Genomic DNA, 15,000 nt, shown 5'->3' with positions numbered 1-15,000 from the left:
GTGGTCACGTAAGTAATCAACCGGCTTCATGTTGATTTTATTTTACGATACATATCTTTAAAGGTTTTTAAAGATAAAAAAGTATAAGAAAATAAACAAAAAAAGAATACAACAAAAATACAAAACAAAACCTAATTAAAAGAAACGACTAAAACATGCTCAAATAAAATAAGACCAAAAATAAATTAAAGAAATTGTGAAAATATTAAAATGGAATAAAATAAAAGTTACCCACAATAAATTCATTAAATATATATAATATATATATATATTGCTGTGCCTCTTTGACCTGTACAGGTGTTGTCTGACAATCACTCAGGTGGGTTGAAGCTGGTTTCAGGTTTCAGTGATTCTCTGATGAGTCTGCAGAGGGAGACAGAGAGTCTGAGGAGACTCCACAGTGACCTGCAGAGGGACACCAACCACAGAGGTAATACACCTTATAACACAGTAATAAACATGTATAAGTATTAAGACAAATTATTATACATTATAACATAGTAATAAACATGTATACGTATTAATACACATTATTACACATTATTATACTTTATAACACAGTAATAAACATGTATACGTAATAATACACAATAAAACACAGTAATAAACATGTATACATATTAATACACCATATAACACCGTAATAAACATGTATACGTATTAGGACAAATTTAATACACATAATAAACATTATTACACATATCGATATAAATGTATTTAACATATAAACGAAATATTACACGTCAATATACCTTGTTACACATAATAATAATAATAACGAACACCATGTTTGAGCATAGGGAGGTTCACAAGTGTACTTGGTACCAGAACACCCTAGGCCAAAGGTCTATGATCGACTTTGTAGTTGTGTCATCAGACCTGCAGTCGTATGTCTTGGATCACCACCTGGTGGTGAGTTGGATCAGGTGGCGGGGGAGGCTGCCGGACAGACCCGGTAAATCCAAACGTGTAGTGAGGGTGAACTGGGAACGTCTGGCTGAGGACCATGTCCACAAGGTCTTCAACTCCCACCTCCAGAATAATTTCTGGTGCATCCCGGGGGAGGCTGGGGACATGGAATCCGAGTTGGCCATGTTCAGATCCTCCATTGTGGAAGCTGCTGCTAGGACTTGTGGTCGGAAGGCGATCGGTGCCTGTCGTGGCGGCAATCTGAAGGAGGCCGTCAAGCTGAAGAAGGAGGCCTTTCGGGCTTGGTTGGCCGAGGGGTCTCCTGAATCAGCAGGCAGGTACCGGTTGGCCAGAAGGGCTGCAGCTACGGCAGTTACTGAGGCAAAAACCCGGGTGTGGGAGGAGTTCGGGGAGGCCATGGAGAAGGACTTTCTACTGGCCTCAAGGAAGTTCTGGCAAACCGTGAGACGACTCAGAAAGGGGAAGCAGGTTGTGCTCAGCAGGGGGGGAGAACTGCAGACCCGGACTGGGGATATTGTCGAGCGGTGGAAAGAACACTTTGAGGAACTCCTGAACCCGACCAACACGTCCTCTGTGGAAGAGGCAGAGTCTGAAGACTCAGGGGAAGTCTCGTCCATATGCCTGGCGGAGGTCGTTGAGGTAGTTAAAAAGCTCTTCAGCGGCAAAGCGCCAGGAGTGGATGAGATTCGACCGGAGATGCTGAAGGCTCTGGACATTGTCTTGGCTGACACGTCTCTTCAGTGTCGCGTGGAAGTCGGGTACAGTGCCTGTGGAGTGGCAGACCGGGGTGGCGGTTCCCATTTTCAAAAAGGGGGACCGGAGAGTGTGCTCCAATTATAGGGGTATCACACTGCTCAGCCTCCCCGGGAAAGTTTACTCCAGGGTGCTGGAAAGGAAGTTCCGGCCGATTGTCGAACCTCAGATTCAGGAGGAGCAATGCGGATTCCGTCCTGGACGTGGAACAGCGGACCAACTCTTTACCCTTACAGGTCTGTTGGAGGGGGCATGGGAGTTTGCTCATCCAGTCTACATGTGTTTTGTTGACTTGGAGAAGGCCTTCGACCGTGTCCCTCTGGGAGTCCTGTGGGGGGTACTGCGAGAATATGCGGTTCGTTGCTACGCTCCTACGCTATTCAGTCCTTGTATGACCAAAGTGAGAGCTGTGTCCGGATACTCGGCACAAAGTCCAGCTTGTTCCCAGTGCGTGTTAGCCTCCGCCAGGGCTGCCCATTGTCACCAACCCTGTTTGTGATTTTCACGGACAGGATTTCAAGGTGCAGCCAGGGGGAGGAGAGTTTCCGGTCTGGGGACCTCAGAATCGCATCCCTGCTTTTTGCAGATGATGTGGTTCTGTTGGCTTCTTCAGAACGTGACCTTCAGCACGCACTGGGGCGGTTCACAGCCGAGTGTGAAGCGGTCGGGATGAGAGTCAGTACCTCCAAGTCTGAGGCCATGGTTCTCTTCCGGAAAACGGTGGATTGCACCCTCTGGGTTGGGAGTGAGTCACTGCCCCAAGCGAGGGAGTTCAAGTATCTCGGGATCTTATTCACGAGTGGGGGAAAAATGGAGCGGGAGATGGACAGGCGGTTCAGTGCAGCGTCAGCAGTGATGCGGGCGTTGTACCGGACCGTTGTGGTGAAGAAGGAGCTGAGCCGTAAGGCAAAGCTCTCGATTTACCAGTCCATCTACGTTCCAACCCTCACCTATGGTCATGAGCTTTAGGTAGTAACCCTCACCTATGGTCATGAGCTTTGGGTAGTAACCCTCACCTATGGTCATGAGCTTTGGGTAGTAACCCTCACCTATGGTCATGAGCTTTAGGTAGTAACCCTCACCTATGGTCATGAGCTTTGGGTAGTGACCCTCACCTATGGTCATGAGCTTTAGGTAGTGACCCTCACTTATGGTCATGAGCTTTAGGTAGTGACCCTCACTTATGGTCATGAGCTTTAGGTAGTGACCCTCACTTATGGTCATGAGCTTTGGGTAGTGACCCTCACCTATGGTCATGAGCTTTGGGTAGTGACCGAAAGAATGATATTGCGGATACAAGCGGCCGAAATGAGCTTCCTTCATAGGATAATAATAATAATTGATTGTACTTGTATAGCGCTTTTCTAGTCTTCCGACCACTCAAAGCGCTTTGACATTACTAATCAATCACCCATTCACACCCATTCATACACTGATTGCTACCATGCAAGGTGCCACCTGACCATCAGGACCCTAACTAACATTCATACACATTCATACACCGCAGGAACAGCCTGCCATTGCGTCGAAAGGGGCCAGCTGAGGTGGCTCGGGCATCTGATCAGGGACGCCTCCCTTTAGAGGTTTTCCAGGCACGTCCAACTGGTAAGAGGCCCCGGGGTCGACCCAGAACTCGCTGGAGAGATTATATATCTCGTCTGGCCTGGGAACGCCTCGGGGTTCCCCAGGAGGAGCTGGAAAGTGTTGCTGGGGAGAAGGAGGTCTGGAGGAGCCTCCTTAGTCTGCTGCCCCCGAGACCCGGCCCAGGATAAGCGGAGGAAGATGGATAGATGATAATAATAATAATAATAATAATAATAATAATAATAATAATAATAATAATAATAATAATAACCAGCTTCATTGGTCATTAAACAACATATGTTCATGCCCTCTGTATTTAACCAATGCTAAAGACCAGAGATAATTCACATTGCCTGTCTGTCTCTCTCTCTGTCTGTCTCTCGGTCTCTCTCTGTCTGTCTCTCTCTCTCTCTGTCTGTCTCTCTGTCTCTCTCTGTCTGTCTCTCTGTCTCTCTCTGTCTCTCTCTCTCTCTCTCTGCCTGTCTGTCTCTCAGCTGTCAGACCCACAGACTGCAGTGATGTCTTAGCCTCCGGTGTTTCTCAAGATGGAGTTTATTCCGTGTTTCCGACTCACGATCCCGACGGCTTCATGGTTTACTGTGACATGAGCACCGAGGGGGGCTGGACGGTGTGTACACCACACCACACACACACACACACACACACACACACACACACACACACACACACACACACACACACACACACACACACACACACAGAGACAAACACACACACACTTATACACACACAAACACAGCTCTTCTTAATATTTCTATGATGTCATAGTTTTCTCTGCTGACATCATACTTGGCCTTGTTTGTGATTAGTCAGATGCTGTAAACCCCGCCCCCTTTATGTAAACATCTCATAACCAGATTAATGAACTGTTTATTAACGAGTTGAGGATCCAACAGGACGTTTAGAGGATCTGGTTCTGAGTCAAACCCCCATCAAGAGAACAAGTGATAAATACCAGGATGTAAGAAGATTAGTGCTTCCAACAGATCAATAATCCTGAAGTGATTGATTTTGTTCAGGTGATCCAGAGGAGAGAGGACGGATCAGTGAACTTCTTCAGGGACTGGGAGGCTTATCGGGACGGGTTTGGAAGAACCACAGGGGAGCACTGGTTAGGTAAGACACACACACACACACACACACACACACACACACACACACACACACACACACACACACACACACACACACACACACACACACACACACACACACACACACACAATGGGGGTCATGTCAGACCGCAGCACAGGACAGCTTGGTCAAGGGAGAGGACAGGATAGGGGTAGAGGTAGACCAGAGAGATATCGTGAGAGTCCCCAGAGAACGGGGAAAGGAGATGTTTGACCAGAATTTAGAAGAAAATCGGTCCTTCTAGACCAGGTCATGTTAGACCAGGAAATGAGAAATTGGGTCCATCTAGACCGGGTCAATTCCGACCGGGAAATGAGAAAAGGTAACACAGACCTGTGGAATGGAAAACGATCCCGTTAGATCAGGGAAATGAGAAAACAGTCACGTAGGCCGAGAGATTTGAGAACCAGTGTATGGGACAAGCGAACAGGGAACATAGACACTTATACCGATACCCGTCTCAGTCTACTGAACGTTATACATTACAAACAGACGAGATAATATCCACCAGGAGTATAGTATGCAGAAGTAGATTAGTTAATATATAAATAACGCTAGCAGGGATAAATAAAGCTATCACATGCTGTGAAACAATTTTAAAGAAGGCAATACACAAATGACACCACCACCAGTTATATGCATAACTTACCCGATATTTTTAAGGCTTTAACGATCTCTGGTTTACCAGTATTGTATTGAGGTCGGGGCGGATGTAGGAGGTAAAGGCAGAGGAGGACCACCGTCCCATTTGCTGCAGGGTTGTCGCTGAGGTGCCTTGATTTGCAGCCGAAGTAGCAGCCCCTATTCTCAACGAATGCCCTGAGTATTGCTGAGGAGATAAGTTGCTTCTAGTGAGGAGTAGCTCGAAATGAGTGTTAAACCAGGATTTACATAACGGAAAATTCCCAGGGGTAAGGAATAACGGAGAATTAGAGGAAGTACTGGGTCTTAAGCGTAGGTACTTAACCATAGATAAAAAAGGGCAAAAAGGCGAGTCTGTACAAGCCACTATTACTGTGCACACGCCTCCACAGGAGTGTTTCAGCTGTAAACTATAATGGGTAGCATGAAAGGCCAGATCGGAAAAAGTGATGTCTCTATCCGGGTTAAAGGATTTGTAAGACTCGCCACATCTGAGGGAAGCATAGAAAGCCATTAAACATACAGACTCAAGTAAAGCATCCACATAAGGGGAAAAACTCCTTCTCTGAGTACTGTCAGCATCCTGTGAAGAGGAGTCAGAGTAAGAGGCTGTCTGTGGTCAGGAACTGGAGGCGAAGCTTTAGTTATACCTTTCGACAGTAATTTGATGGCTGAAACAGAAAACAAACTAGGGGAAGCAGGATAATAACACCTGATATTAAATTGAATGCCAGAAATCAAACTGTGGTTATATGGAGGCTTGAAACGCCGTACGTCAGTGCAGTAACCAATGAAAGCACACACCGTCTTTATGAGAACCGGCTTAAGAGGCATGCCAACAGAAACACAAAACAAAGCCAAAGTAGTCCAAGCAAAACCACGTGTTCTCACAGTAGACGCGGCTAAACCCTTCCTCATATACACCTTTGCTAACGCCATATGTTTTCCCATGAGGCCTTGCTCTAGGAAAGCATCAGGGCGTGACAGGGGGGGATTGTAACGAGACTGGATCGGCCTCTGGACAGATGCTCCGGAACGTCTGGAATTTGAAACGGGAAGTGAATCAGCGAGTGTGTTATAATGACCAGGCACGTGACGGCTGTGATAATGAAGTTAACGAAGAGGAGCGTCCTCTGTTGATGATATCAACAGCTTGATTATCACACATCAGAGATGTGCTTGCATTTCCAGTGCCGGCCCCAGACACAGCAGGCCACGGCAACGGGGTAAATCTCAGGCCACGTCCACATTAACCCGTTTTCACTCGTTTTCAAATGAAAACGGGGTTTTAGATCTCCGTCCACACATCGTTTCAGCATCGTTTTATAAATGATGTGCGTCCAGACCTGCTCCCCTGAAAACGAATATCACGTGACTATTCACTACACTGGGCATGCGCATGCCGGTGTAAACAGGAAGTACACTGGTTGCTTGGTTACAAATAATACATTACACTACTCTTGATACTCATCGTGCTTCATACTTAAGAACTTCCTCTAAAATCTTCCTCCATGAACTCAAACAGACACATTTCATGGAGGTTTTTAGAAGTTTTATTTTTAAGCTCAGTTACACTGCAGGTCTAACTCTGTCTCTGCCACACAGACAGCACGTGTACTGTAAATGAACAGTTATTAAACAAACATCTGGTCAACACAAGTCCGTCAGAAGTCCGTTCTGTAGGGCTGATGACGTCACTGGACACGCCCCTCTAATCCTCCAATAACAGCTGATTCCATCTCCCCTCTGGGTGTCCATGGATCACCTGTGCTCCCCTGGGTCCTAAGTCCCTACATGTTTGAACATCTATGTACAAACATTTGTAACAAATACCACATTCTCCATGTTGAATGAATCTGGTAGTCGATCTGTGTGGCCTGAATTCCTGCAGGATACAGGACCTGACTTGCGTGTCCAGAACAGAGCAGTTCAGGAGGGGGTTGTGTTGCATTAGGTAAAGGGCGGCTCTGCTGGAGAAAGCTTTATGGTACTGGTAGAAGATGTTTCTCCCATGTTTCAGGTGAAGATCGCTGATTAAAGCCATGTAGCTGTCTGGCTCCTGTCTTCTCTCCGGGTAGATAAACGCCGTAAGCATCTAGAAACTGATCGATAGGTCTCTGTTTAACCATGGATCTGCCGCCTTAAACACCACAGAGATGTTCCCACCGGAGGCTGTGCTTCTGTCACACTCAGGGGAAGGCAAGATGATGCTGACCAGATTGATGTTTTTACCTTGCAGGGTCATAGACCTAAGACGCGTAGATATGTGAGCTGCTTGTGTTGTATGGCCCAGTGTGGATGTGGAAGCCTGAGCTTCATTAAGCCCGTTTGCCGCACGGGTGGCGGCTGAGGTGGCTGATGTAGTTGCCACTTTTCCAGGGATTGGAGTCGTGCATTGATGGTCTGGATCGAGCTAACCAGAGACTGTAGGGTGGAGATGACAGCGTTGTCAGCATTAGATGGACCTGGAGTAGCTGGTCTTCCTCTTCGCCTGCGGAGCTTGTGATGAGCTGGATTTCTTTGCCTTTTTACGCCTGGGCGCGGGTGCCCACCATTAGCCTCACTAGCTCACGGAGCTGGGAGAGAGGAAGACCTGGAGCTGGAACAATGCCTCGGTCTTCTAGCTGAGCCAGGAGGGCTTCTTGCTCGTCTGAGGGGGCGGGCTGGAAGCCGGCTGTGGCGGATCATCAATGTTGATACTTGATTCTCCCGACAAGCATCGAAGTCGGAATCCGACATCGTCTTTATCACCAGCAACGCTAGGCTACAAAGGGTGAGGACGATGTTTACCGTATGCATCTGCTTCACGTCTGACATATGCTGAGATGACAACTGACCGCAGCAGAGAGCGTATTTTAAAGTTTTGACAGCAACGATGTGATTGGCTAAAGGAACCCGTGGCCAAAACTGGTTGGTTAACTCTTCTTACGTAAACGCCTGATAGAGTGAATGAGTGTATGACTGAACAGGAATATAAAGCTAGTCTTCCTGAATGAACGCTAAGCTTCATATACAAACACACACACACACACACACACACACACACACACACACACACACACACACACATACACACACACACACACACACACACACACACACATACACACACACACACACACACACACACACACACACACACACACACACACACACACACACACACACACACACACACACACACACATACACACATATATACACACACATATACACACACACACACACACACACACACACACATATACACAATTCAATTCAGTTTATTTTGTATAGCCCGAAATCAAAAATTACAAATTTGCCTCAGAGGGCTTTACAATCTGTACACATGAGACATCCTCTGTCCTTAGACCCTCACATCCTCTGTCCTTAGACCCTCACATCCTCTGTCCTTAGACCCTCACATCCTCTGTCCTTAGACCCTCACCTCCTCTGTCCTTAGACCCTCACATCCTCTGTCCTTAGACCCTCACATCCTCTGTCCTTACACCCTCACATCCTCTGTCCTTAGACCCTCACCTCCTCTGTCCTTATACCCTCACATCCTCTGTCCTTACACCCTCACATCCTCTGTCCTTACACCCTCACATCCTCTGTCCTTAGACCCTCACATCCTCTGTCCTTACACCCTCACCTCCTCTGTCCTTATACCCTCACCTCCTCTGTCCTTACACCCTCACATCCTCTGTCCTTACACCCTCACATCCTCTGTCCTTACACCCTCACATCCTCTGTCCTTAGACCCTCACCTCCTCTGTCCTTATACCCTCACATCCTCTGTCCTTACACCCTCACATCCTCTGTCCTTACACCCTCACATCCTCTGTCCTTAGACCCTCACATCCTCTGTCCTTACACCCTCACCTCCTCTGTCCTTATACCCTCACCTCCTCTGTCCTTACACCCTCACATCCTCTGTCCTTACACCCTCACATCCTCTGTCCTTAGACCCTCACCTCCTCTGTCCTTACACCCTCACATCCTCTGTCCTTAGACCCTCACATCCTCTGTCCTTAGACCCTCACATCCTCTGTCCTTAGACCCTCACATCCTCTGTCCTTAGACCCTCACATCCTCTGTCCTTAGACCCTCACCTCCTCTGTCCTTACACCCTCACATCCTCTGTCCTTAGACCCTCACATCCTCTGTCCTTAGACCCTCACATCCTCTGTTCTTAGACCCTCACATCCTCTGTCCTTACACCCTCACATCCTCTGTCCTTACACCCTCACCTCCTCTGTCCTTATACCCTCACATCCTCTGTCCTTAGACCCTCACATCCTCTGTCCTTAGACCCTCACATCCTCTGTCCTTACACCCTCACATCCTCTGTCCTTAGACCCTCACATCCTCTGTCCTTAGACCCTCACATCCTCTGTCCTTACACCCTCACATCCTCTGTCCTTAGACCCTCACATCCTCTGTCCTTACACCCTCACATCCTCTGTCCTTAGACCCTCACCTCCTCTGTCCTTACACCCTCACATCCTCTGTCCTTAGACCCTCACATCCTCTGTCCTTACAGCCTCACATCCTCTGTCCTTAGACCCTCACATCCTCTGTCCTTAGACCCTCACATCCTCTGTCCTTAGACCCTCACCTCCTCTGTCCTTAGACCCTCACATCCTCTGTCCTTACACCCTCACATCCTCTGTCCTTAGACCCTCACCTCCTCTGTCCTTACACCCTCACATCCTCTGTCCTTAGACCTTCACATCCTCTGTCCTTACACCCTCACCTCCTCTGTCCTTATACCCTCACATCCTCTGTCCTTAGACCCTCACATCCTCTGTCCTTACACCCTCACATCCTCTGTCCTTAGACCCTCACATCCTCTGTCCTTAGACCCTCACATCCTCTGTCCTTACACCCTCACATCCTCTGTCCTTACACCCTCACATCCTCTGTCCTTAGACCCTCACATCCTCTGTCCTTAGTCCCTCACATCAGCACAGGAAAAACTGTGTGACAGGTTCATGTGTCTCTTGCCTGTCCTTCAGGAGACAGGTGTTCATGTCTCTCACCTGTCCTCTAGGAATTGCACCACAGACTTCACATTAGATAGAACAGGAGAGGAACCTCACATACAGTCATCTGCCACCTTATCACAGTTGGTGTCAGAGTCAGGTGTAGTGGATGTATGGAGGGTCAAACATCCCCAGGCTAGACAGTACACATGGGTGGAGGTGTTGGTACACATGGGTGGAGGTGTTGGTACACATGGGTGGAGGTGTTGGATGGGAACATTATTACAGTGATTTCTGTCAGAAGTTTGAGGCATTCTGGGGGATCTGGAGAGAAAAGAAGAGCGACTTTGAGTACCTGAGTCAGTGGTGGGATGTGGGCAAGGCTCATATACGAGTCTTTGTTCAACAGTAAAAGTCAAAAGGGTCATTGAGGATCTAGGAAACGAAATCAAGGATTTGGAGCACAGTCTGTTCACTCACACCAGCACAGACACTCACAGGCTTCAACAGAAGAAACAACAACTAGGTTCATTTCTGCGACAACGAGCTAAAGGAGCTTTGGTCAGGTCAAGGTTCACCAGCAGCAGGGACATGAATGCTCCTACCTCCTACCTCCTACTTCCTACCTCCTACTTCTTCAATGTGGAGAAGTCCGTCTCTCAGACCAAACAAATGGTCTGTCTCTGCCTCCCTGATGGTACGATGGCGACTGACCCGACTGAAGGGGGCTGAGCTGTCAAGTTCAGGTCCAGAGAGGCATCAGACAGGGATGTCCTATCTCTGGACAGCTATACTCTATTGCCATTGAGCCTCTTCTGAACCGGTTAAGATCCCGTTATCAGGACTCATGTTACCTGAACTGCCTCAGCGACCCTCGTTGGTGGTGTCAGCATATGCTGATGCCATTTATGTGTTCGTCAAAGACCAGAGGGATATCAAGTTCCTAGGTAGCAGTTTAGATTTGTTTGAGAGGGTATCTTCAGCAAAGGTAAACTGGGAGAAAAGTGAAGCTTTGCAGGTTGGGCAGTGGGCAGACAAAGAAACACCAAAGCTACCAGGAAACCCACTCAGATGGGGAAGGCAGGGCTTGAAGGTTTTGGGTGTGTTTTTGGGAACAGAGGAGTTTCAGAGACAGAACTGTGAGGGTGCTATGGAGAGAGTGTGTACCAGACTTTCTAAATGGAAATGGCTGCTACCTCAGCTCTCTTACAGGGGGAGGGTCCTAATTGTCAATAACTTGGTTGCCTCGACCCTTTGGCACAGACTGGTAGTCCTACCTCCACCACGGGGCCTGATTGAAGAAATCCTGAGGGCAGTTGTGGACTTCTTCTGGTCAGGGCTTCACTGACTGAGATCTGCGGTGCTGTACTTACCGGTCCAGGAGGGAGGACAGGGGACAGGTTGTCCGTCAGCCTGAGATCCAGACTGAGATGGGCCATCTGTGTGAAGCTGGGTCATCTCATGAAGACCTCCATCTGTGTTAAACTGGGTCATCTCATGAAGACCTCCATCAGGTCCTGGTGGAGGAGGTCTGTGCTTCTCTTACAGAAGTCCTCAGAGCGTTTGTTGGAGACTGTACACTATCTGACCAATGGGACGATGAACGTGACTATGTCTTTCCTTCCCTGGCTGTCTCTCTCTCTCTACCTCTCTCTCTCTCTCTACACCTGTCTGTCCTGTTGTGGGACAGTGGAAGGACAAGGAAGACATCCTGCTGTCTCTAAAGACACCTCATGCTGTGGCTCTGAACTTATGATTTGTGTTTTTTCTTTAGTATTTATATTTTGTTTTTGCATGAATTAGTTTTGTTGTAAATTTTGATAAACAGTAAAACTGTCTCTCTCTCTCTGTCTCTCTGTCTCTCTCTCTGTCTCTCTGTCTCACTACCTGTCTGTCTCTCTCTCTCTCTCTCCCTGTCTGTCTGTCTCCCTGTCTGTCTCTCAGGTCTCCAGAGGATATACTCCCTCACCAGATCCGGTGGGTATGAGTTACGGATCGACATGGCTGACTTTGACAACGCCACAGCGTTTGCTCGTTACGGTGATTTCTCTGTGGGTCGAGACTCTGTGAACCCCGAGGAGGACGGATACCCACTGGAAGTGGACCAGTACTCGGGGACGGCAGGTAGGGTTCCTGGTACTGATGCTGTTCTCTGCAGTTAGAACCAGAACTACACCACACCACCAGCTGTTCTTCTGTCCTCCAGGTGACTCCCTCCTGAAGCACTCAGGGATGCAGTTCACCACCAAAGACCGGGACCAGGACCAGTCGGAGAACAACTGTGCCGCCTACTACCAGGGGGCTTGGTGGTACCGGAACTGCCACACCTCCAACCTCAACGGGCAGTACCTGAAAGGAGGCCACGCCTCCTACGCTGATGGGGTGGAGTGGTCCAGCTGGACTGGCTGGCAGTACTCGCTCAGGTTCACTGAGATGAAGATACGCCCTAAAACTAATCCGGCCTCCTGATCACTGATCCTCAACCTGACCTCTGACCCTTAGACCTGACCTCTGACCCTTAAACCTGACCTCTGACCCTTAGACCTGACCTCTAACCCTTACACCTGAACTCTGACCCTTAAACCTGAACTCTGACCATTAAACCTGACCTCTGACCCTTAGACCTGACCTCTAACCCTTAAACCTGACCTCTGACCCTTATACCTGAATTTGAACCTTAGACCTGAACTCTGACCCTTATACCTGAACTCTGAACCTTAGACCTGAACTCTGACCCTTATACCTGAACTCTGAACCTTAGACCTGAACTCTGACCCTTATACCTGAACTCTGACCCTTAAACCTGACCCCTGATTCTCGGACCCTAAACTTTGACCTTTGACCCATTTCTGGCAGCAGCTTCATTAAACCCGTCCATCTGTTTGTGTGTTTTATAAAATGTGTTTAAAAATTTGTTCTCGTATCTTAAAGACATCAGTTTCTCTTCTGTTTCCTGCTGGTTGATAGTTCTGATCAATAACTTTTCATATTGATTGAAGTGAATGTAAAGTAATGGGTTCATTAAAGAGTTTCTGACTGAACGTTTCTCATATTTATCAAACATGAATCAATAAATCCTTCACACAGTTTATTCAACAATCAATCGATCAATAAAGGTTTGTGACTTTTATCAACAGTGATACATTTGAAATGTTTTTTGTTCTGGAGCTGTCAATCAAACATGATTGATCACAGTTACACATTAATGAGCATTTAGTTAAACGAACACACACACACACACACACACACACAGTGTGTATGATGTCATCGGGCTGAATGGGTTAAACACAGCACAGGTCATTTATATTGCACATAACCGGATCAGTGATCAATAACAGATCAGTGATCAATAACAGATCAGGGATCAGTAACAGATCAGTGATCAATAACAGATCAGTGATCAATAACAGATCAGGGATCAGTAATCAATAACGGATCAGTGATCAATAACAGATCAGGGATCAGTAACAGATCAGTGATCAATAACGGATCAGTGATCAATAACGGATCAGTGATCAATAACAGATCAGTGATCAATAACAGATCAGGGATCAGTAATCAATAACAGATCAGTGATCAATAACAGATCAGTGATCAATAACGGATCAGTGATCAATAACAGATCAGGGATCAATAACAGATCAGGGATCAGTAATCAATAACGGATCAGTGATCAATAACGGATCAGTGATCAGTGATCAATAACAGATCAGGGATCAGTAACAGATCAGTGATCAATAACGGATCAGTGATCAATAACAGATCAGTGATCAATAACGGATCAGTGATCAATAACAGATCAGGGATCAGTAATCAATAACGGATCAGTGATCAATAACAGATCAGTGATCAATAACAGATCAGGGATCAGTAACAGATCAGGGATCAATAACAGATCAGGGATCAGTAATCAATAACGGATCAGTGATCAATAACGGATCAGTGATCAATAACAGATCAGTGATCAATAACAGATCAGTGATCAATAACTGATCAGTGATCAATAACAGATCAGGGATCAGTAACAGATCAGGGATCAATAACGGATCAGTGATCAATAACGGATCAGTGATCAATAACGGATCAGTGATCAATAACAGATCAGGGATCAGTAATCAATAACGGATAAGTGATCAATAACAGATCAGTGATCAATAACATCAGTTATTGATCACTGATCCGTTATTGATCACTGATCAGTTATTGATCACTGATCAGTTATTGATCAGTGATCAGTGATACTGATCACTGATCAGTGATCAATGATCAGTGATCAATGATCAGTGATCAATAGTGATCAGTTATTGATCAGTGATCACTGATAGATCAGTGATCAATAACGGATCAGTGATCAATAACAGATCAGTGATCAGTAACAGATCAGTGATCAGTAAGTCAGTGTGTGATCCTCTACGTCACGCCGATGGACGAGCTGCACGTGCTGTCAGGTGATTAAAGAAGCTACGTCACTTAATGAGAGACGCCCCTTCAAAATAAAACCCTAACCTAACCCTTCAAAATAAAAGAGGAACTGTTAAATACTTCATTCAGAGCAGCGCAGTACTTCCTGTGATGACGTATGACGACGTGGTGACGCTGATGACGCTGATGATGACGCTGATGACGCGTATGTAAATGAGGGAACACCTCCTCCTGTGATTCGCGGGAAAAGTTAAAAATGGCGACGGACGAAGTTTGAAGTTTAGCGCCACGAAAGAGACAGAGAGACAAAAAGAGACAGAAAGAGACAAAAAGAGAGAGACAGAGAGACAAAAAGAGACAGAAAGAGACAAGACAGAGAGACAAAAAGAGACAGAAAGAGACAAAAAGAGAGAGACAGAGAGACAAAAAGAGACAGAGAGAGAGACAGAGACAGACAGACAGAAAGAGACAGAAAGAGAGAGACAGAGAGACAGACAGACAGAAAGAGACAGACAGAGACAGAAAGAGAGACAGAGAGACAGAAAGA

The 15,000-nt window shown here is 46.8% G+C and overlaps 2 protein-coding genes across 4 annotated transcripts in view; both read left to right on the top strand.

Moving 5' to 3' along the window:
* The window catches only part of fibcd1a (fibrinogen C domain containing 1a), a 24,891-nt gene extending 11,736 nt beyond the window's left edge, over positions 1–13,155 (top strand). Inside the window, exons 6-10 of the mRNA XM_054611289.1 lie at positions 298–430; positions 3,762–3,895; positions 4,308–4,404; positions 11,976–12,155; positions 12,238–13,155. Of these exons, the coding sequence (XP_054467264.1) occupies positions 298–430; positions 3,762–3,895; positions 4,308–4,404; positions 11,976–12,155; positions 12,238–12,500 (807 nt within the window). The 3' untranslated portion in view covers positions 12,501–13,155. The remainder of the gene's footprint in view (positions 1–297; positions 431–3,761; positions 3,896–4,307; positions 4,405–11,975; positions 12,156–12,237) is intronic.
* A 1,541-nt stretch (positions 13,156–14,696) lies between these two features.
* phf19 (PHD finger protein 19) overlaps positions 14,697–15,000 on the top strand; it is a 9,741-nt gene continuing 9,437 nt past the window's right edge. For 2 of the 3 annotated variants that reach the window (XM_054611285.1, XM_054611284.1), the window contains exon 1: positions 14,817–15,000. This exon is cut by the window's right edge and continues 146 nt beyond it. The gene's annotated coding sequence lies outside the window, so the exon portion shown is untranslated. The other variant, XM_054611286.1, reaches the window with a different exon arrangement.

Source organism: Anoplopoma fimbria, chromosome 13 (assembly GCF_027596085.1).
Source record: "Anoplopoma fimbria isolate UVic2021 breed Golden Eagle Sablefish chromosome 13, Afim_UVic_2022, whole genome shotgun sequence".
In the NCBI taxonomy this organism is placed as follows: domain Eukaryota; kingdom Metazoa; phylum Chordata; class Actinopteri; order Perciformes; family Anoplopomatidae; genus Anoplopoma; species Anoplopoma fimbria.
The sequence above is the reverse complement of the archived record's forward strand: the minus strand, read 5'-3'. Positions and strand labels throughout refer to the sequence as shown.